General features: G+C 48.8%; 1 protein-coding gene and 1 pseudogene across 7 annotated transcripts in view; one reads left to right on the plus strand and one right to left on the minus strand.

Annotated features, from left to right (window-relative positions):
- adam15 (ADAM metallopeptidase domain 15) overlaps window positions 1-19996 on the plus strand; it is a 27753-nt gene extending 7757 nt beyond the window's left edge. The window contains exons 3-25 of one of the 6 annotated variants that reach the window (XM_026184219.2): window positions 2081-2157; window positions 2640-2718; window positions 2808-2884; window positions 4307-4562; window positions 5180-5245; window positions 6225-6296; window positions 6385-6554; window positions 6631-6715; window positions 6889-7037; window positions 8023-8200; window positions 8351-8443; window positions 8530-8725; window positions 9137-9245; window positions 9462-9657; window positions 9991-10068; window positions 11560-11671; window positions 11759-11912; window positions 14263-14371; window positions 15084-15152; window positions 16103-16171; window positions 17000-17065; window positions 17473-17624; window positions 18230-19996. In XM_026184219.2, coding sequence (XP_026040004.2) covers window positions 2081-2157; window positions 2640-2718; window positions 2808-2884; window positions 4307-4562; window positions 5180-5245; window positions 6225-6296; window positions 6385-6554; window positions 6631-6715; window positions 6889-7037; window positions 8023-8200; window positions 8351-8443; window positions 8530-8725; window positions 9137-9245; window positions 9462-9657; window positions 9991-10068; window positions 11560-11671; window positions 11759-11912; window positions 14263-14371; window positions 15084-15152; window positions 16103-16171; window positions 17000-17065; window positions 17473-17624; window positions 18230-18296 — 2679 coding nt within the window. In that variant the 3' untranslated portion in view covers window positions 18297-19996. The remainder of the gene's footprint in view (window positions 1-2080; window positions 2158-2639; window positions 2719-2807; window positions 2885-4306; window positions 4563-5179; window positions 5246-6224; window positions 6297-6384; window positions 6555-6630; window positions 6716-6888; window positions 7038-8022; window positions 8201-8350; window positions 8444-8529; window positions 8726-9136; window positions 9246-9461; window positions 9658-9990; window positions 10069-11559; window positions 11672-11758; window positions 11913-14262; window positions 14372-15083; window positions 15153-16102; window positions 16172-16999; window positions 17066-17472; window positions 17625-18229) is intronic. The other 5 variants (XM_080308585.1, XM_080308586.1, XM_080308587.1 and 2 more) reach the window with 5 other exon arrangements.
- The window catches only part of LOC113032854 (CD276 antigen-like), a 233851-nt pseudogene that overhangs the window by 96901 nt on the left and 113658 nt on the right, over window positions 1-23292 (minus strand). The gene's annotated exons all lie outside the window — the stretch shown is intronic.

A 23292-nucleotide genomic window follows, 5' to 3' on the forward strand; every position in this document is an offset into this window, starting at 1 on the left:
TTCATGAGTCAGCTGTGAGTTGTAAAGCTGCTTTTTTTTTTCTTGTAAACTGTAAGTGTAACAAAATTAAAGATGTTCAAAGTTTGACTGTGTGCTGTGAGACCAGAGCTGTGTGAAGGTCCCACAGTTCCCCCAGTGTGACGTGATATGATCCAGAAATCAACATAACCCCAGATTATATTAAGAACTGCACATTTCCACGATCGCAGCGCGGCAGCGGCCTGGAGCGGCTCCGTGCTGCGTTCAGGAACCGTAAATGCACCTGGGACAGGAAAGAGAGCAGAGCTGTGTCTGCAGCTTTAAACAAACACTTCTGCTGCCGCCTCTGCATTGGACTTGCTGTGGGTGGGGCTACAGGCAGCCCCGCCCACACACAGTGATGGGGAACCAGGTGAGGCAAAGATCAGGCGTTACTCTGGGCTAGCCGGTGATTCTACCTGGAGAGAGAGAACGGAGGAGTCCATGTGGAAATTCAAAGAAGAGCTTCACAGTCGTGCTGAGGAAACGCGAACACGACCATCCAGATGTTCATTTAGTTTAAAGACAGCAAAAAGTTCTGTGGTTTACTGATTTGTTTGATTTGTTTTCGAACAGGACATGTTCTGTATTGAGTATGATATAGATCAGCGGTCCCCACCCTTTGTTGCCCCACGGACGGTTTAATGTCAGACAATATTTTCACGGACCGGCCTTTAAGATGTCGCGGATAAATAAACACAAAGTAAAATGACACGACCGAGACAAAAACGGTGGTAAATATAATAATGAACGGGAATTCACTGTGTAAGTGTGTAACTTTATTAGCAGCGTCCTCCTGAAATGCCACGACAACAATGAGAGTGACATCCTCCTCTCTGCCCCTTAATGCTCTCAGGTCGCTATGGTAACGTGTAAATATCCCTTTCAAAATAAGACGCGCAACTACAACGCGGGAAAAGACCCAGGGAAACAGTTAACGATAAAAACCCTGAAAACCATAAATTTCACACCCGAGCCTCAGCTCTCGTGGCCCGGTACCCAACGACTCACGGACCGGTCCGGGGCCCGGGGGTTGGGGACCGCTGATATGACACAAGAAAGAGCTCTGGTAAACTTGGGATACACCATGAACATCGTCCCGGCCAGCACTGCCGGGACGATGTTTTAACAAAGGAAACTTAAATCCCGTTTTGCATTGCAGTGGGAAAAGTGTAGAAGCCCAGTGCACAACATCTGGCTGATGTCAGAAACATGTGGATGGAGGGGATTTCAAAGCATGTGTCAGGTGGCTCTAACAGGACGTCCAGCTCTAGCTCCGACACAGCGGGGCCCGATTCAGTCGCTGAGCCTCGGTGCGCAGCGAAGGTTTATGAGGAAAAGCAGGGCGTCATCAGCCACAGGAACGGCCACGTGGCTGCTCCCCATGACGGGGGTTTCACAGGAACAGTGCTGCTACACCCAGTAACACACACTCCTACACTTCCTCCAGAGCTGAGAGGAGAAAGCCGCTGGACAGGAAGTGCCTGCACTTCAGAGAGAAGCTCCATTAAGACAGGAAGGTGTATTGATTAGATGGCGGATGTACTCTGCACCGCCACATCCTAAAGGAGCAGAAGAAAGGAAGTCACCGGAATGAAGTAAAAATGGTGGAAGCGGAACAATGAGAGTGGGAGTGGGCTCGCTGAATTATGAGAGTTGGTGCTTTTAATTCAGGGTATGAAATGATGATGATGATGAAGTTGAGCAGTAAGTGCGTTTAATAATAAAAATCCAGATGATGATTGGTTCAGGCACACATAGGCCCTCTGTGGTACCTGGAAAAGTTCAGACAGCTGTTAGAGCTGCAGGTGACTGGATATAGAGCAATGAGGAAGCTCCGCCCCTCCACAGCTCTGTTAGTTTCTGTTATCTTAGCCAATCATTTATGCCCCTGTTGTTTACCTCCACAGGTGCCCTCAGCAGTAATTTGAATGTGCAAATCCGTCTCGTTAGCCTCGGGTATTTGTGCCGTTTGGACGCGCTCCATCCTGTTCTTTTCTTTCCTGCCTCCAGAGTTTAATCGGCTCAGTAAATGAAGGAACTGTTCTTCCTGTGTTCCCAGGATGGCCACCCTGACAGGCTGCAGTGTGGGCTGGAGGTGGGAGGAAGACTCTTCCTGCTGGAGCTGGAGAAGAACCAGTGAGTCTGAGCGGCGTGACATTAAACACCACATGTACCGAACCTCCTGTGACGTTAATCTGAGCTGATATAAATAAAGATGTCGCAGCCGTCACTGCGGATCGTGTCGGCTTGAGGAGACATTTTTAATTTTATCGCTGCTGTTTGATTCTGAATTCTTTCTCAGTCGTCGTCGTCGCGTACACTCGCCGTTTCTGACTCAATCACTTCCTGTTGACATTAGTTTACAGCTGATATGTGGGGGATAGTCAGAGACTTTATTCTGAGCCCCTCCCAACTATCAGCTGTCCTTTGGTGTTGTAATATTTAACTGTTTTGGGAAGCCGTGCTCTGACACCAGCCTGGCAGCAAACATCGCAGGTTGTTTGAGAGGCCGTAACGCGAGGGCGCGTCGCATCACTCGTTTGAATGTGATTCTGTTAATGCTGCTGTTTGATTCTCGCCGTCTCTCACACACTTTGATCTTTGTCGTGTCTCTTTAGCGACCTGCTGCCCAAACCGCCAAACGTCTTCTACTACCTCCCCAACGGTACCGGAGTGTCTGTAATGGCCAACCCTGTGGTGAGTCAGCGAACGCACCGCAGCCGTCAGACCTTCCCCGTGGAGTCGTCCAGCTGTGACAGATGCTGTTGTGTTTATGTCGCCTGCAGACTCACTGTTATTACCACGGCAGCGTCAGAGGATTCCCCCAGTCCAGAGTGGCTCTGAGCACCTGCTCGGGACTCCGGTCAGTACCCGCCCCCAACAGGAAGGACAACCTTTCAGGCCCATCACAGCGCGTCTCGCTCTCAGCTGGAGGCTTATTTGTGGTTCAGAGTTTCTAAAAGTCGAGCGTTCGGCCCTTCTTCCGTGAATCCTCGGCTTGGTTTCAGGACACAGACATCCTCTGCTTTCAACTTTAGCTTTGAAACTTTCCTCTTTGGGCTCGATCAGGTGACCCTGAATCCTCCTTTCCTCTGAAAAACTAAGAGCAAGACACAACAAACTAAAGCTGAGAGAAGATAAACCTTTACATGCCACAGAGAGTGGAGGAGAACGCCCCACTGCATCCTGGGACGCCTGCAGGAGAGTTCAGGGTCACCTGTTCTGAGTTTAAGGTGGAGACAGCTGTTAGAGGTTCCTGTACGTATTAAATACAGACACTATAAAAATACAGTAATTTCAGTGTGAGAGAGGAAGGAAGAAGAAAAGAGTTTCTGTGCTTAAACGCTCGAACGGACGTGAAGCCTGACAAACGGAGACGCACGGTTCAGGAGGAAGTCGTCGTGTTTAGACAGCGCTGGTTTCCAAACGCTCATCCTGTTCTGCAAAAACAGAAGCTGCAGATTTCTGCTGACGGGTCGAAGCTGAGTGTCAGGCAGGCAGCTGCTCTCTGAAATATGAATATTTATCGCTGACAGCTGTCTGTGTTTAGACTGACAGATGTTCACGTTCAGTCGGTGGGATTCACTGCTGCGTCACGTCAAAAACCAAAAACATGTCAGAAAGCTCCTTAAACCTAAAAACCTCCAATCCGCTCAGTCCAGGACTCGATGTTTCAGGTCTTTGTGTTTAAGGCAGTGTTCTTGGCAGAAAACCCGAGTGAAGCGTCAGCGTTCCAGAGCCGGCCGAACTGATCCGGATCAACGGCCTCTGACCTGACACAGAAAACGTTCGAGCTGCAGGACGATTATCAGGTTTATTTATCAGCACGTGAAGAGAGAGGGTCCGGCCCCGAGAGTAATCGCTGAGCTCAGATTATACACAAGCTGTATTAACCTTTATTCATCAGGTTGGATTACTGAGAACGTAAAAACAAAGATTTTCTGTGCAGCTCAGCGAGCTCTGTGGTGGTTTCCTGCAGCCTGTAGGTCGCCGTGAAAAGAACAGAGTCTGGTTTGTGAAATGAATCGCGAATTTATTTTCTAACTGCACAAAAAAACCGGAGTCATCATTTCCCTCGATATGATTTCATAACTGCACGCCCATCCTACTTCCTGTGTCGTCAGCATCATGATAACAAATCAATAAAAACCAGTTTTATTCTGTTTTTTATTGTTATGTGATAGAAATATTTACAGTGGAGCTCTGAGGTCAAAGGTAAACACTCCTGTGTGTGTGCTTAGAAATATGAATAGGACCCCTGTTAATCAGCTGCTTCCTCCTGCAGTGGCATCGTTGCCCTGAACGCCACCCTGAGCTTTGAGCTGCAGCCACAGGAGGAGCACCACCATCACCACCACCAGGCGAGGGAGGAAGAGGAGGAGGAGGGTGCAGGAGGGGAGAGTGGAGGAGGAGGTGAGGATGATGAAGGAGGAGTCCACCTGCTGTTCTCCACCACCCCCCTGGAGGATGACGCTGCAGGAGGCTGTGGAGTGTCGCACACCGCCGTCCCCCCCATCCACAGCTCCACACACACACACAGGGTGAGACAGGCCGCCATGTTTTTATAGAGAGCTGAGTTATAGTCTGCACAGTCAGGAAGTGCTTACAAGGAATGTGTTACAGGTGTTTGCAAAGGTAAGGCTTAGGGCCCCCAGGAGGTCAGATCTGGAGAGGCTCTGGCCCACAGTCAGTGACAGGAGCCACGCCCCCACGGACATGGAGGGTGAAGTGATGCAGTGCTGTGCTCACAGATCTCACACACCTGAAACAATCCACGTGTTTAAGTGTTCCAGTATTTCACCTGCAGTCAAACAGGAAGTGAAGCCGTTCCTCTCCCCAGACTTTGTTCAATAAAGCAGGAATTTTAAAGAGTTTTAAGATGTTAGATGACGTGTTAAAGTCAGATCAGCAGTTCCTGTTTTATGTGAGTAAAACTCACCTCACAGAGAAGGAGACTCTCTTTAAGGTGAGCGAGTCTGGAGGCTTCAAACTGTAGGTCAGCCCTCGTGCGGCAGCTGTTGACGGGGTCGTTAAACTGCAGAAGTTTGATAAACTACAAATACGTCAAACTTTTACTCCCATTTGACCTCTGACCTGACCTCTGACCTGACCTCTGACCTGACCTCTGACCTGACCTCTGTGTGTGTTCTGTCTGCAGACGAAGAGAGACATCCTGTCTGAGACCAAATACATCGAACTGGTGCTGGTGGCCGATCACCAGGAGGTCAGTGTGTGTGTGTGTGTGTGCGTGTGTGTGTGTGTGTGTGTGCGTGTGTGTGCGTGTGTGTGTGTGTGTGCGTGCGTGCGTGCGTGTGTGTGTGTGTGTGTGTGTATTGTTGGTGTGTCTCTTAGGCTACGTTCACACTGCAGGTCTTAAAGCTCCTTCTGATTTTTTTGTCTGGTTGTTCACACTGCAAATAAAATGTGACCGCAAACGCGCTCCAGTGTGAACCCTCAAAGCTGCCCGCATGCGCAAAAGAAGCCGTCACACATGACGCGCTCTGTTTGCAGAAGGAAAAATGGCGGCTACAGAGCTAGCAGGTGTTGTTGCAGCAGTCTATCAATTTCTGCAGAGTCGTAACCGACAGAATTTTGACAAATTAATTAGAGAAAGAAGGACACTGAGAAAAAAGGGCCCGTGCTTTAACAATGGCCGCCATGCTTTCTCGTTTGTCTCCGGCGCTGATAATCGGCGTCTGTCTTGTGTCAGTGACGTAAAAGACGGATTTAATGCGACATGACCATCAAACAGCAGCTTTCTACAACATCAGATATGTATCGGATTCAGCACCACATGACAGTGACCCAGGTCGGATTTGATGCGCTTTCGCCTGCAGTGTGAACGTAGCCTTAGTTACCTCTTCAAAGCAGGATTTCACAGGTTTGTCTGATGGGACCCGGCTCAATGCAGCAGAGCGGTGACCTCTGACCTGCAAAGGTCATGTGATTTGACAATTAACATGGCCTGGCGTTTGGAGCAGAGAGGAGGGGCGTGCTGCAGCGAGCCAAACAAATGTCTTTTAAAGAGTTTCAGCTGTTTGGGGTTTTTAACCTGCAGTAGCGCGTTCTCGACACAAGATGGCAGCAGTTTGTTTCACCCTGAAATGTGCCGACTGATTCTTTGTCGTTTGCTGATTTGATTTGCAGTTTAACATGTTGGTTGTTCCATCCTGATGTGACTAAAGCTGCAGTCTGCTCCACAGTTTCTGAATTACCAGAAGAACAATAACACCATCATCTACCGCATGCTGGACGTGGCCAACCAGGTGGACTGGGTGAGATCTCTGACTTCCTGTCACAGCCGGCCTCTGTAACACTGCAGCAGCAGCAGCGCACCTGAACCGCCTCTTCTTCCTGTTTCAGTTCTACCGTCCCCTGAACGTCCGCGTGGCGCTCACGGGTTTGGAGATCTGGAGCGACCGCGACAAGATCCGTGTGGAGAAGAGCCCGACCGACACCCTAAGCAACTTCCTGGAGTGGAGGACCAGAGACCTGCTGCCACGCCTTCGCCATGACAACGCCCAGCTCGTCATGTAGGAGCACTTACCAAAATAAAAGTCTCGCATCGCTCCTGGTTCGGGTCGTCACGTGTTCGTTTCTTCTTCACAGGGGCGGGTCCTTTGACGGCACCACAGTGGGGATGGCGTCTCAGTCATCCATGTGCTCCAGAGACAGGTCGGGCGGCGTCAACGTGGTGAGTCGGCCTTCGCGTCGAGCTCCGTTTACTTCCTGTGTCACTGTGATTTAGTGATTCGTTTACATTTTTAGCCAAACAAGATTTTAGTGTAAAACATTTTGATCTTTTTACACTTTACTGACAAAATACTTGGCTCCATAAAAACGAAGCGATTTCTCTCTTCCTGTCAGGATCACCTGGTCAGTGTTCTGGGCGTGGCTTCAACTGTTGCTCACGAGCTGGGTCACAACCTCGGGATGAGCCACGACACCGCGGAGCGCCACTGCTCCTGCCAGAACGAGCCGCGGCTCGGGGGCTGCATCATGGAGCCCTCAACCGGGTCAGTGCCAGACTGTTTAACCCGGGTCAGCATCAGACCAGAACCCCCAACCCTGCTGAGACTCATCGCTCGAGTCCTGCTTCTCTCTTTACTCTGTGCTTTAACTGCTTTACATCTCTGAAGTCTTAAAGGTCTCGTCTCAGCAGGAGCACAGCTGCTTTTAGTCGTTCCCCCTTTTCCCAAAGAATGTGCTCTTAATGTCTCGCCCGGTCAAATAAAGTTAAATAAGGTTATTGAATTTTCTATTCATTTTCAATAAGTACCTCTTATTACGCCCTCGGACCCGTCAGGTCAGAGTTCGCACTTCAGGCTGAAAACAAAGGTGAACCGTGACCTTAGCTCCGGTGCTGGATCGTGTTTCCTGTTCGATCAGCTCAGTCTGTCGTTTAAAAAACCCGATAAAGCCTAAATGAAATTATCCACAGAGACCAAAGCGTTTGGTTTTTGCATCAGGCTGTAAATATGCTGTAAAGTTGGACTTCCTAGGCTACGTCCACATGAACACGGGTATTTTTGAAAACACAGATTTTCCGTTTTTGTTTCTTTGTGTGTGTAAATGTAAGCACGACAAAACTGCAGATAGTCGGATTAACAGCCGTCGGATTTTGTCTCTATCCGCCATTGTAGAAATAATCTGATGTAAACAACAATGTGGCGCACAGCGCCACATCAAACAAGGCGCACAGCTTTGACGTTGCGTGACTAACTCTCAGTTTTCCTCGTCCACACGTAAACGCAAAAACTGAGTTTTTGAAAATCTGCACCGTGGCAGGAGTTTTAAAGAATCTCAGTTATCAGTGATCGAAAACGCCGTTTGCGTGTGACGCAGCCTTAATGTGTCTGTTGTTTACTGGCTCTCTGCTGGAGCCTCAAGTGGCCATTAGAGGAGCCGCAGGTTCAGTTTCGGTGTCATTTTTCAGTCCTGAGGCTTTCCTGGTTCGTTTTTAGCCGTGTAATACCAGTGTCCTGTGACCTCTGACCTCAGGTTCATGCCGGGTCAGCTATTCAGCAGCTGCAGCGCTGCAGATCTGTCCGTCAGCCTGCTGCACGGCGGCGGTATGTGTCTGTTCAACGTGCCACAGCCGGAGCACCTGCTGGGAGGACCTCGCTGTGGAAACCTCTACGTGGAGAAAGGAGAGGAGTGTGACTGCGGCCTGCTGGAGGTACTCGCCTGTTCACCTGCTTCTGCAGCACCTTTGCTTCAGTTTCAGTCACAGTTACTCTTCGTCACTCCTAGCAGTGATGAAGGTCACACACGTTACTTTGGTTTGTTCTCCTTCTTGATGATGTGCTGCTGTGCTCTGATTGGTCAGGAGTGTGAGGACCCCTGCTGTAACGCCTCCACCTGTAAGCTGGTTCCTGGAGCTCAGTGCTCATCTGATGGTATCTGCTGCCAGGACTGTAAGGTCAGGCTGACGTCGATGCCCACAAATATAAAAACAATGTTTCCTGCAGTATTTTCATCTAACTCCTCCTCTTCCTCCTCCATCAGCTGCGAGCGGCGGGTTCGGTGTGTCGTGAGCCTCTCGGGGAATGTGACCTCCCTGAGTACTGCACAGGCTCCTCCCCCTACTGCCCCCCCAATGTATTTCTGCAGAATGGGGAACCCTGTGAGGAGGGCGCCTCCTACTGCTATGGAGGAGTCTGCGCCAGCATGCACAGCCAGTGCCAGACGCTGTGGGGACCCAGTAAGACTCCAGTCTGTACCTGTCCCTCATTTCCTGTCCTGTGCTGGATGTTTATATTAAACATGGAGGAAATGATCACTGTGAGCCACAAATGAGGACTTAAAGCTGTGTGAGGACGACACAGCTGAGAATGAGCAGATAGATTTAAACCGAGTCTAAATCTCCTATCAATCACAATTTGTCACAGCTTATTTTAGCCTAAATCTGATTGCACCTCACGTACCAGCGACCTGGAGTGAGTTTGACCCGCACAGTGAACAACACTGAAGCCAACAAAGCTTAAACCAGTTTGCACTGAGCCAGCTCCTGTTTGAAGCCTGGTTTCTGTTGTACTCTGACTAAACTTTGGCTCTTTTGGTTTAAACCAGTTTAAAACGTGCATTTGTGACTGGTTTTTATTTCTGTCTTCAGATGCCACCAGCGCTCCCGCCGTCTGTTTCTCGTCTGTGAACAAAAAGGGAAACAAATATGGAAACTGTGGTCAGCTGACCAACGGCTCCTACATCCCCTGCAGGAACTCGTGAGTCCACAGGGGCACTGTCACGGTCACTGCTGCGTTACTGTACTGCAGGCCTACAAATCCCATCATGCCCGTGTGTGTGTGTGTGTGTGTGTGTGTGTGTGTGTTCATATCTTCTTTTGGAGACCAAAAATTGGACGTTTGCTATGCTTATGGGAACCAAAATTCCAGCTTTTCCCGCACTTCACTTCCTGTCACGTTTGCTTGCCGATGCAGGGACGTTCACTGCGGCAGGATCCAGTGTCAGGGTGGGAGGGACCGCCCCCTGCTGGGCACCAACGCAGAGATCCTCACCACCAGGGTCCACTTCAACAACAGCGACCTGGTCTGCAGAGGCACCTTCTTCCACCTGGGTGACGACGTGTCCGACCCCGCCACCGTGGCCCACGGCACCGCATGCGGCCGCGGCAAGGTCAGACAGCGCCTCCTACAGGCTGGGGGACAGTTTGTATTTGAATTAATTCTCTTTAGTTGCAGTAATTTTAATTATGCAACAACAAAAAAGGATTAAAAGCAAAGCGTCTGTGTAGGTTCGCAGTCTTCCAGGTCATGGTTATCGAAGCAGCTGGGAAAGAAAAATAAAGTTTCAAAGAAACTTTAGTCCAGTGGCTTTTCTCTCCAAGCTCCTTAGATAGAGAAAACCGAATGTTCCACTGAAGTTCCAAATATTCCGAGTTTTGTAAGATTTTTGTGAGAATTTCTTGAAACAAACTTTTGTAGAAGTGTGATTTTGTTGCTGTTTCAGGCCTGTTTGAACCAGAAGTGTCAGGATGTGTCAGTGTTCGGTGTGGACGAGTGTCGCAGGAAGTGCAACGGCCACGGGGTGAGTCACGTTTAAAAATGTGTGAGGTATACGTTGGCACAAAGACAGAGGTTTCCACCATAATTTCACATGAGACCAAATAAACTCATCAGTTTACTGAGGTCATGATTTATGTGCTGAGGAGTCGCCCCCTGCTGGTCATGAGAAAGACGTACTGCCTTGCACTTTGGGAGGATCCTTCACATTAACCCTTTAAAGCCGGTCAGAGCAGCACGCTCCAGTTTGCGTAACTATTTTTAAATCCCGGTAGCTCTGCAACCGTGTAAGCTAGCGCAATAAATTTTTTTGCATATGAAACTGGAGGAGTTGTACTTACATCTTATGCCATCAGCTTGTCCTCGGTCACAGTTTCCTTCCACATGTAGCTTTGCAAAAACTGCATAAAAGCACTTGCAGGAACAAAAACATAATATTCCAGAAACACGCTTTGTGATCTGATCAGCTGTTTGTAACACTTCCTACGTCCATCAGCGCGAACCATCGCATGTCCGCCATGACCTGCCCGAAACCGGAAGTGACGTCATTTTGTGGAAATGTAGTTTTTTACCATCAGGATCTCATGAGCCTATACTGGTGTTTTTAAAAGTTATGTTTGACTTTATGACTTCCTGTGTCGTTTCTGGGATGCTGAGGACTCATATTGCACTGATGAAATAGTTTATTTTGATGCATTTGCTGTTTTTTTTGCAAATTTGCAGTATAATATTTATTTTCATTTTTCCTGCAGTGTATAAAAATTGGTGTATCTCAAAAATAAAACTATGAAGACACTTAAAATAAATTTCCTGTGGTGGGAAACTAGTTTGTGCAACTTTTTTGTATTTACAGTTTTGAGGCAAAAGAACAACAACCTCAGAAACTCTGTAATTCTAAACACAATCTTATAATTCTGAGTGGATGCGTCGGCCGTACAGACAAGAACAGGGAGACGCCACCGCCAGAGACGGTCAGGAGCAGCGATGGGCAGTAACGCGTAATCAAATTATTTTTTTCAAGTAACACGTAAACTAAGGGATTACTATTGCAAAAAAGTAATTAGATTACTGTTACTTTCACATAAGCACGCTGCGTTACTAAACTGATTTATGTTTGTGAGAGTGTCTCGTGACAGCGACGTCCGTGGCAGCAGACGTGTGCTGATCAACGATGGATAATATGGTATTTACCTCCAAAGTCCCATAAAAGAAGGAGTCCCATTGTTAGCATAAACTCAGCCACCTACAACATTTCCACCTCGCCACCATCCTAGTGGTGAACACCCCCCATCACATGAAAAACTCCACCGACTCCACCAACAAGGTCCAGAAACTTGGATCCAGATGAGACCGTAGTGTCCTTCGATGAGCTCTGTTTCCTTGCACACCTCCAGCTGAGGCGGTGGAGGCAGAAGCAGCAGTTAGACCTCCGCCTGCTACCACAGACTGTAACTACAACCGGGTCCCTGCTGTTCTTGGTGACAGTGTGAGTCTGTTTTGTGTGTTTGTGTTGCAGGTGTGTAACAGCAACAGGAACTGTCACTGCGAGGTGGGCTGGGCTCCGCCCGACTGCAGGTACTCGGGTCACGGCGGCAGCGTGGACAGCGGCCCGGCCCGAGCGCCTCGAGGTGCTTCGCTCTGAGAAACCATCCAAAAATGAGACGATCCTCGTCTTCTCCGCAGCGCCCGTTAATCCTTCGTGTTTTTGCGTTCAGAATCGGATCCCGTTCGAGTCGCCCTGCTTGTCATCTTCCTCTTCATCCTGCCGGTGGTCCTCCTCTTCCTCGCTCTTCGGTTCCCTGGTTTCCGTCAGCGTCTCTTCTGCCTGGGACCGAACAGCCCATTTCATAAAGCTCGACAGCACAACCGGTAACCGTGTGTGTGTGTGTGTGTGTGTGTGTTAGGGCTGGGTATTGTCACTGATTTCTAGAATCGATTCGATTTAATTCTATTCGAATTTTGACAGAAATTTTGACAGAAATATTATAATTCAGATCAGTACATTTACATATTTCTGTATCAATAAAAAGGAAGCTGACACTTTCGAGACTTTATCAAAGGTGTGAGCGTCACAGCAGAGGCCTTTGTGTCAAAGTAGCTGAAGATAAAACAGAAAAACATGAAGGTTTTCCTGTTCTGGGATTTTATAAAAATATTCTGCAGTACATCAAAAACGAAAGAAAACCATTAATCAACACATGATTGTAATCTGAAGTTACAGAGGTTTTATTAGAGACACGGCGTTTTGCATTTTGAATAATTTTAAAAAGTTTACATTTGTTCAGTTTTGAGCAGCAGAAATGAGGTTTTCTTTTCAGAAGAATGTAAAAGGGAAAAAACAGCGGCCGACAGCCTGTAAACAACAGTAGACTGGTGCGTAACAAGCAAGCGAATAATGAAGGAGAGAGAGGGAGGGAGGGAGGGAGGGAGGGAGGGAGGGAGGGAGGGAGGGAGAGGGAGAGAGGGAGAGAGAGCTGTGCATCGCGGTGGAAGCAAAACAGTGAAAGAGTGAATCATGACGATGTTCATGTGAAGCGTAGTTTGGATCTTCTTTTGCTGCTGGTTCGGTCAATATTGTTTGGAGAGACATCAAACTAACAGCTTTAGAATCAGCGCATAAAGGACGTGAACACAAAGCGCCGACAGATCAGAGTCAGCGAGCTGTCGGCTTCCAGCCCCGACCGTGAGAAAGTCACATCTCACTGATTCTGATCCGCGGGTCCATGCTGTGTGTTTACGTCTTTGTGTTCCTGCTCTCATTTACTGTCTTAGCTGTTTGGTGGTTGTTGAAATTTTGTGAGGTTTCACCAGAGATTCTGGCCTTTCAGGAAAAATAAATTTATATTTAAAAATCGATTCAGGATTTTAATGAATCGATTTTACGTTATCCAAGCCAGAATCGATTTTAATCGATGAATCGATTATAAAAACCCAGCCCTAGTGTGTGCGTGTGTGTGTGCGTGTGTGTGTGTGCGTGTGTGCGTGTGTGCGTGTGTGTGCGCGTGTGTGCGTGTGTGCGTGTGTGCGTGCGTGCGTGCGCGTGTGTGCGTGTGCGTGTGTGCGTGCGTGCGTGCGTGCGCGTGCGTGCGTGCGTGTGCGCGTGTGTGCGTGTGTGTGCGTGTGTGTGTGTTACTGATGAAGATCAGTTAAACCAGTGCAGTCTTCCTCATGTGAAACAGTTAGCTTCATCTCAGTTGTACCGCCTCTCTCCACCTCCAGCCTGGTTCTGATGTGCTCTTTCTTACCCACGATGCAGTGTGGCTGACTGTGAGATGTGGGGTTTGGAGGTAACGCCCACTCACGTCTCCAGGTACTGCTGGACCTGCAGGGTCCTGCTCTGTGCTCTGTCCCGTTAGAGTCAGAGAGGTGATGAAGCGCTGGACCGATGGATGCTGATAAAGTGTCTCTGCTGTCGTTGACATGCTCGCCCGCTTCCTTCACCTCACTGACTGTCTGCTCTCACCTGTGGAGCAGAACCAGGTCAGGGCTTAAAGCTGTGCGGGTCCACGTCTCCTCCTGCAGAAACTAAACAAAGTCAGAGTTTGAGGCTCCTTCAAGCACGTCTCAGGACGCGCTTTCCTGGCGCAGCTTTAAGTCTTACCTGGATCCTTCCCACCTGACTCCTCACAATCAGCTGTTTCTTTTCCTCAGCACTGACGTGAAAAATGTCTCAATCTGTTTTTCCAGTCAGCAAACTGAGCAGCAGGGCCTCGTAATGTTTGTTCTACTGATGATTTATAGATCTAAAAAACGAACGTTGTGCTGTTAAATTTGGCCAAAATCACCTTCATTAAAACAAACACCCAATGAAACGTCTGGTTGTCTATGATACTGCACAGCTGGAGCTGCTCAGTAAACAGACTTTTTAAATGAAACTTCTCATATATGGGAAAGCCTGCGTAAACACAGAGCTTTGATTTTCACAGCCAGGAATCAAACACAAAGCAGAGTGATGGTGTAGTGTCCAGCCTGTAGAGCGGCTCAGGTGATTAAACACATGTAAAAAACCCCGAGCTCCTCGTGTCCACCCTCCACAAACCTGCAGCAGCTTGAACTGGTGCGGCTGGTGTTGTGTTTGTGGCCTGTAGGTGCGGTGACTTTAGATCAGCTGTTCTAAAACATACAAACTGTAATAAAATAAGAGCATCACAGAGATTCTGAGGACGAGTCCACACCTGAGCTGCCCATGTCTCTTTGATTTACTCACCTTCTCGTCCAGGACTCCGGCGATGGAGCGAGTGGACGGCAGGAACGGAGAGCAGGTCCGACCTCTCAGATACCACCTGAACCCTCAGACGGACATCCCGCTGACCCCGCCCCAAAAAGAGGTAACCAGAGTAACCGCACAGACACGCCGACACTGACTGTTTGCAGCTGGAGAGGTGCAGCACGCCATGGCAAACCGCCTGAGCGAGCATTAAGGGAATTAAGATGTGTGTGTGGAGAGCGAATTTTGTATTTTTGAAATCGGTCTTTTTAATAGTAAAGATTTGAAGCGAACTGTGGAGGTTTTGTTGATTTTCTGTGAGTGAGGTCTACCACTCGTGGTTTGGGGTTTTTCTTTATTTTAATCCACGAACACCTCCTACGTTTCCTTTAAAACGCACCCAGTTCTTCTAAACCTCATCCTGCTAAATATTAGACTCTTTCAAAGGCATCGCCCTTAATCTCTTGAAAAGGTTTCTTGTAAGCTCCCAAAATATATTTCCATATTTCTCTTCTTGTATCGAATGACATCACAGACGGTGTTACTTTGAGCATATATGACTGTGTGCGCTGTGGCGCCGCTTCCTTCGCCCTGCTCCGTTCTGAGTAAACTTCCTGTCTGCAGTGAGTAAAATTAATACTGAGACTCGAGCAGAAGCGAGCGAGGCTTCGCAGAAACATGAAGTGAAACGTCGCCGACGGCTCAGAGGAAGTGGCACGCTCCAGCACCTTTTCCTCTTCTGTCTGACATTAACACACCTGCCCGTTTGGCCTCTGACCTCTGAGTCTGTCAGCTGTCACTCTGCTTCTGCTTCCTGTTTCCTCTCCAATCAGGTTCATGACAGACCCGCTCCTCCCACTAAGCCACTCCCCCCAGACCCTGCTCTAAAACCTCCACCGCAGGTAACCGCTCCCCTCTAGGTGTGTGCGTGTTCAGGTGTCCTGAGTGTGTCTGCGTGTCGTCGTGATGCATGATGTGTGTGAGTCGTGTCGTCTTAGTCGTAGCGAATCATTCGTGCAGATTTAAGTGTTCAGTGGAAAAGCAGGAAAAGTTCAGCATTTTAAAAGATCCTCAGATTCTCTGCGTCCCCGAGACCTCAGAAATAAAATCAGCTGAGGTCGTCTAACGTGTCGCTCTGGGCGGGACTCTGTAAGAGACGGTCAGCAGGGAAAATAAACCAAAGACGGCATCAGTGAACACAACGAGCAGCAGCGACAGGAAGCACCGGCTACGTGAGGAGAGTGAGGCGTGCTGGTGCGTGTGGACTCGTCTACTTTTCCTTAAACATGACACTAATTGAGCAGCCGGAGGATGGCGGTCAGCTGCATTTCCAAACAGCAAAGGCTTGAGAAGGCGCTCTTCATGCCCGGTTTCAGGCCCTCACACACCTGCACAGGTAGATGTGTTGGCTCGATGAGGTGTTCAGCTGAAGTGGATCCTGGACAAACCAAACGTGCTGCAATCTGCTGCTGCTTCTCCCTCCTTTCCTGCAGCAGCGAAAGCTTCCCAGCAGAAGTGCAGCCAAACACGGCGTGTTGTTTTCTGAGGAGTCGATCAATAACTCTCCAGGACTGCGAACGACTTCAGTGTTTGTTTGCTAGCACGAAAGTGTTTTGGGTGTGAGCCGCCACAAATGCCACATAATTAGGAGCACGTTATTAATTTTCATAGCTGAAGTACAGAAGCCGACTTCGTCAGCTCAGGTGGATGCTCACCTGCAGAGCAGCCTTAACGAGGAATTTTGAGGATTCCCTAAAATGTTGAACTCTTCCTCGCTGACTCAGCTCGGCCTCGTCTCCACCTCCAAACACTGACTCGATGTTCTTCTGACTTTTTATTTCTGCTGCTTCAGTTGGTCAAACAGCGACCGGCCCCCCCCACCAAGCCTCTGCCCCCTGACCCCCCCGCCCCCTCCAACCAGGTACGCTACCTGTAGTGTGTAGTGTTACTGTCCGTCCCGTTTGTCTGCAGTACGTGTGTGTGTGTGTGTGTCGTCTGTTGGAACGTGTTGTCACTGCTGATGTAGCGCTGAAGTTAAAACAGAACCCCACTCAGCAAAACTGGAGCTCCGCCTTCTTGGTCTGTTAGTACAGTGACCTCACAGCAGCCATGTTATTGGTTGGATGATGTCAATAAAAAGGCGCCAGCAGCACAAACACGGTCCAGAGGTCCAGTTCAGGTGAAGCTAGCAGATACCTGTCAGTCAAAGAGGCCACGCCCCTAAAAGTGCAAACTTTAATCCTTAAATACAAATTAGCAGAATTCACCCTGGACTGACTCGCTGCTGCCTCTGCTGGATGTCAGAGGAACTGCAGCTGCTGGTGCTTCATTTTCAGGTCCCGCCGCTCCAGTCGAGTCATAAAACTCTAAAATATTTAAATCGAAAAACACAAATAAGAAATAGAAATACCCCCTCACACCTCCCCTAATGCAGCAGGTGGTCAAGTTAATCTGAAGTTCCAGGAAACTGTTGGTGCCAATCAGCAGGTGAAACATCTGCCTGACAGCTTAGTTTGTCTGACCCATGTCTTTCCTGCCTGCATGCTGCGCTATCAGTCTGATATGAAATAACATCTCATTAGTGAGTCAGACCTCTCGGTTTCACGTCAGTCAACAGAGAATTTCAAAATAAAGCTCAACGACCTCGAGTCCTCGCCACCTGCTGTGCTCTGTTTCCTCCTCACGTTTCCTCGTCTTTGTTGCTGAAGCTTCACTCTTCTTCCTCTCTTCTTCCTCGCTAACCCTCCAGCAGCTGGTGAGTCGACCAGCTCCGCCCAACAAGCCTCTCCCCCCTGACCCCATCACACCTGGACAGGTACGCCCTACCTGCATGCTGCTAGCTGCTAGTACATAGAGAGCATATAGTAGTGCTAGGAGCTGAAATGGTGATGAGATGGATCAATCACTGTGATTACTGAGAGCTGATGGTCAGACTGGCTGTGTGAGGGTGTGATGTGATTGGTTGGCTGGAATCATGCCCAACATTAATGAGGCGTTCAGGAACGCAGGTGAGCGTTGGGCATGCAGGCTCCTGATTGGATAGAATCACCTGTTTTATCATTTCAGACTTGGTAAGTTTCAAAGCTGCAGCTGATTCATTCGTAAAGAGGAAACCAATCAGCCGTTTTGATTTAAAAAATCCTCCAAGCTTCTCCGTGATGTCACATTTCCTTTGAGCCAGCCGAGCAGTTACAGGTGACACTCATTTGTTTCTTTCTGCAGGTTTCTGTTCCACTCAAACCTCTAGTCCCAAAAAAGCCCCGCCCTCCAGCCATGCCGTCCAACCCCTACCTTCCGCCACACCCCGTCTACAACTCCAACAGTAAACCGCCGCCACACGGGGCAGTCGCACCTGCTGCTGCCGGACCCAACAGGTACACCCGACAGCTTTTTGTCTCTTTCTTAAAGCTTTCTGATCTAAGACGATGACGTAAGTGTACTTCCTCAAGGTTTCCTGTAATCTGACAGGAAGAGACACGAGGACATGTTTGCATCATGAGTGAAATTGCAGCTGTGTTTGAGCCAATCCGCTCGTCCAACAGACGAAGAGTGGAGCTAATCGTTCAACATGTACAGTTGTGACTTTTTAACAGGAAGCTGCTCTTTTTGTAAAGTGTTGCACAAATGCCAGGGCGTGAAAACGTGCGAGTGAGGGTGGCGGCTTCCTGTGGCGGGTATGCAGCAGGGCGGAGGCGCTGAACTCGCAGGAATCTCTGCAAATTTGATTCAGCATCACACCTCTCAGCACATGAAACTAAAACAGCGTCAAGCACAAACAATAAAACCTGAGAAACCAGAGTCACAGGCGCCAGTTTTGGGCGGGAGATTTTTAGGCCTGAAACGGTTTGAAGATGTAAACGTGTTGAAACTGAATTTGAAACGTGTGCAGGAGCTGTTTGCTCCGCCGAAGGCCGTCTCTGATGTTAGCCTTAATGTAAAAGTGAGCCGTGAGCAGTAACGTCTTCTCTCCTCTGTGCAGACGGCCTCCTCTTCCTCCGCTGCGACCCGCCGTCCCTCTGAAGGTGGAGTCCTCTCCTCCGCTCTGACCCCCCGGGTGACCTTTGACTGATCACAGAGCAGCTGAAGGTGGAGATGATGGAGATGATGGAGACTCGCTGTCACCGGATTTCATCCTCACGAGTATTAATGAGCGCTGCTGTATCTCTGGAGTTCAGTGCCTTGCTCAGCAGCACCTCGGCAGCGGTTAATGTGGATGTTTGGGTGACGTCACGTTCATTCAGTGCCTTGCTTAAAGACCCTCGCACCGACCTATGATTAGTGGTTTCCAAACTGTGGTCCGCGGCCCATCTGCAGACGTTTCGGTTGTTTTTTTTAAGACGTTGTTTTTAGTGAAACTTTGTTTTTTTTAAATAAACGCGTATGCGCCCGGACAGACTTCCTGCCTGCTCCAGGATCTTCTGATCAACAAAGACTTGGATGAATGTTCGAGTGGGCAGCAGGAGATGAGTCACAGATTTGCTACGTTTTATTTTCTGTTACAGAGAAAACAGATTTTTCCACTTTGCTCGGAATATTTTTATGAAGATTCCCACACACAGGCTCGAGTCGCTATTGGACAACATCCTCGCTCTTATTTTGAAAGCTGCACTGCTGCTGACCCGAGCCCAGCTCGTGTTTCCCTACAGACGCCGTCTCTGCGTCCGCAGCTGGCGATGACTCTGTGCTCCTCCCTCTCCTGGGATACACAGTGAGCTGGACAAGCGACCAATCACACCCTGCAGCAGGTGTACAGGAAGTGCAATCACCAGCTGAGCTCCGCCACAGTCAGAGGAGAGGCGGCTGACGACGGCTCCTCCTGGCACAGAGTGGGCACAGAGCAGCGGTCCGGTGCGTTGTGATCCATGCGTGACTTCCTGCCTCACTGATGCCGCATATGCAGCGTCACTGTGCAGGAAACGCCGCTGTCAGGAAGAGCGACTGCGAATAAAGCTGTAACGCTGCTAACTGTGCTGACTTTATTCTGAAAATGTCTCCATCCTAACTTTCACGTATTCACAGGAATAAAGTAAGACGAGGCTTTTGGCCGTCATCACTTTGATCTCAGAGCTTCAGCCTTTATTTTCCAAATGTCACAATAAAGGATCAGGACTTTATGCTGTTACGTAATGTCAGTGAGCTTTTGTTTTTTTAAGGTTTCTACTGTACAAACGCTGCTCTGATGGCGTCGGTCTTTTCAGCTTTGCAGGTTTTATTTTAGTGCTTTTTATGTACGTGTGTACTTTGACTTTATTGTGAAAATCTGAGGTTTTTGTTCTTTTCTTAAATGTTCGCCACACCTCTCTCGCCTTCGCCCGCATGTTTCTACACCTGCTGACTGTGTTTAATTTTGCTGGCTCGTGTTTTTTTTATTTTCTGAACCCGCCTTGAGAGCAGAGACAGCAGGAATGTGCGCCGATCGTTTGTAACGTGACACCAAAGAAACGCTGGGAGACTAAAGCGATGAAGATTCAGAGGAAGGTTGATGTGAGCTGCTAAAGGAGCAGTTTGCAGTTTAACCATCGCCTCGTCGCCTTCTCGCTTGCAGCTGTGTGACGTGCTTCAATTTAAAGACATCTGAGAAAACGTGACTGTTGCCTTTTTGTAGTTTCTGTCCTTGGATCCTGGAGGTGGACCGAGCGGTCCCCAGTCACCCCGAGAGGGCTGGGGGTTGATTCCTGTCCAGCCTGTGTGCCTGCTATTAGATTAAACTGCAGTGATGTGAATAAAAGAAAGTCTGACGCCTCAACTTCAGTTATTTTGTCCCCACAGTGAATAAATGTTTCTAGGTGGTGTTCAATAGAACAGACAGCTGCTGTATTCAGAGCAGATTCACATAAACCTACAGTAAAATAAACATATCAATAAAAGATATATATATTTGAAACAACCTGGCCTTTCTTCTAGAGTAAGAGCGGATGTGCACTTTTTTTTTTCATTTATTATGAAAAACCAACGCAAGAAGCATGGAGGGTAAAACCCCGAGTCTGAAGCCTCGGGCTGTCGTCGGGTTTGAGTGACTCGGTCTGCACCAAATGACTGAAAAACCTGGTTATTCCTCCTGCTTCACTAGAACGAGCAGAAGCTACAAAATGCACTTTGCTTTTCTCAGTTTGACCTGAGACCCTGAACTCAGGAAGTGTCGCTGAGGTCAGATCATCTCTAAGCCTCCTGCGCGACCGCAGGAACCACGGACTGTCGACACAGAATAATAATAATGGATTGCATTTATAGAGCGCTTTACAATGCCACTATTCATTCACTCTCACATTCACACACTGGTGGAGGCAGCTACAGGTGTAGCCACAGCTGCCCTGGGGCAGACTGACAGAGGCCAGGCTGTCATATCGCGCCATCGGCCCCTCTGGCCAACACCAGTAGGCAGAAAGGTAAAGTGTCTTGCCCAAGGACACAACGACCAGGACAGAGAGCCCGGGGATCGAACCGGCAACCTTCTGGTTACAGATGTGCTTCCCAACCCCCTGAGCCACTGTCGCCCCCCAATATACATAGACTGTATATGAAAGAGGACACTGGGCCCTCTGACCACCACCAGTAGGCGACGGGTGGGTGACGCTCATGTGACGTCACCCACTGGTTTTTGCACTTTGAAGCTTTACTGCGAGTGTTTTGGACTTGAGTGACCACATCTGGACAAAGGGTGCAGACACTGACTCCTGCTGATCAGTGCAGAGATCCCTGAATGTCACTGCTTGTTAGTACATTACAATAATAATTACATTAAAATGCTTGGACAGCACAAACAGAGTCACTCAGAGAGGCCACGCCCTTTGCAATGCAAACTTTAAGCCTTAAATAAATCTCAGCCCTGCAGGTCGCTGAAGCCTCGTTAATGTTTATGAAGCCAAACGTCATGAAACCTCTGAGGTCTGCTGATCCAGATCACTTTCTTTAAAAGTGTGGGAATAAAAACAAGAAAAAGAACAAGCTCACATTCAAAGGCAGGAAGGTGAAGTCCAGGCACTGACGAGCTTCTCCTTTCTCAGTTTCTGGCTCGTTTGTTTCTTCGTCGTCTGTACTTTTTCTTGTTTCCAGAGGGATTTTTCTGTCTCCTGAATTTCACAGCAGCGTCTGTTTGTCTGACTTCTTTGTAGAAGTGAATCTGAATAACGTGGGGAACAAAAGCTCTCGCTTTTCCTGACGCGGGCGACTTTCTGCAGAATTATGAACTCCACTGTAAATAAACTGTCTCATGGAGGATGTGAAAACAAGACGAAAAAGTCAGATTCAATCTCTCTCAAATAAATAAATAAAAACAGCTGTAATGCTCGGACATCAGAAGACTTCCTGCAGATGTTAGATTAGATGTTGGCTGCAGACTGAAAACTGGCTGATATTAAGAGTATTTACAGAGTGTGGAATCACTCCATGACACTGATCATGTTGCAGATGCCGTGAGCTGCTGTAATTATGAGGGGTTAAAGAGATTATGGGGGAAACAGCCTAAGATTTGTTTGTATTGCACATGTTGGGGCGATCGTGGCTCAAGAGTTCGTCTTGTAATCGGAAGGTTGCCGGTTCGAGCCCCGGCTTGGACAGTCTCGGTCGTTGTGTCCTTGGGCAAGACGCTTCAGCCGTTGCCTACTGGTAGTGGTCAGAGGGCCCGGTGGCGCCAGGGTCCGGCAGCCTCGCCTCTGCTGGCTGTGGCTACAATGTAGCTGCCATCACCAGTGTGTGAATGGGTGGATGACTGGATATGTAAAGTGCTTTGGGGTCCTTAGGGACTAGTAAAGCGCTGTACAAATACAGGCCATTTACCATGTTTGTCTCCACGGCGACCTGTAACTTTGTAAACCCCCACATCCACCTCCGTCCATCACCGCCTCCTCTCCTACCACATCCACTCTAATAGAACTCCTCGGTTCCTCGGAGCAAGACAACATCTCCCGGTCTGACTGAAAGCATCCTCACATCGATCTTCACGTCCATTAAAGAGTCCAGCAGACTGTGAAAGTCTCTCTCTCGCCTCTGCCGCAGGAAAACCAAGCAAAGAGCACTTACAGCGGGCTCGGGTCCCACCGGAGACTTCCCTCCCCGAGCCGCATCACTGCCGTCCAACACAAACGAGCTCGGAAGCAGGAATTTCCTTCCTGTGTTACCTCCCAGCACACGCTCGAGTCTCAGATTCAGCTCGTGAAGGGCTCTGTTTTCAACATCAGATGGTGAACGCAAAGCTTCACGCATGACTTCACAGTCACCCGCCACTTTGTTAGGTACACCTGTTCCACTGCTCGTGAAAGAAAACATCTAATGGAAGCCACTCCATCCATGTGGAAATGATAAAGTTCAAACTGAGCAGCAGGTGAGTGTGGCGTGTTAGCTGGAGTCAGACACTGCTGATCTGCTGGGATTTCCCCTCGTAAACATTTGTAGAGTTTCCACAGAAAGATCCACAAAAGACAAAAAGATCCAGTGAGCAGCGGTTCTCTGGGAGAAAATGAGCTGATGGGAACAAAGTTACAGCTCGGGTCTGCAGAAGAGCATGTCTGAATGCACAGCATGATGGGCCATAGCAGCAGAAGACCACACAGTGTGCACATCTTCTGATGAGCGCTTCCAGCACACAGCACCTCAAACAGACGCCTGCCCAGCAGAGCACTGCAGCAGCTGCGCGGTGCTCTGCTGATGTTTTCAGCGTTTAGATGAATCTCTGCCATGAAGAATTAATGCAGGTCTGAAGGTGGAAGGACTCAAACCAGGTGTAACTAACAAATTGGCGTGTGAGTGTTGTAAGTTGCATTTTAAAGGTCATCACTCGTGCTCGGTGGCTTCTTCGCGTTGGAGCAGAAACTAGTTGAAGTGGTCTTCAGCGCTCGTCTCCACCGCGCTGGTTTGTAGGTCAATGCTTTTTCTTCCTGTACATGCGTGCCCCATGGGGTGAAACGGAAAAGCAGTGAGTTGATGAGGGCGGATGTGAAATAAGGTGAAGCACCGCAGAGGAACACGAGAAGCAAAGAGAAAACCAAAGTCCCCTGATCAGCTTTCAGAGGAACAAACGAGACTCTCATTTTGGCGTCTTTGGTG

Source organism: Astatotilapia calliptera, chromosome 11 (genome assembly GCF_964374335.1).
Source record: "Astatotilapia calliptera chromosome 11, fAstCal68.1, whole genome shotgun sequence".
Lineage (NCBI taxonomy): Eukaryota > Metazoa > Chordata > Actinopteri > Cichliformes > Cichlidae > Astatotilapia > Astatotilapia calliptera.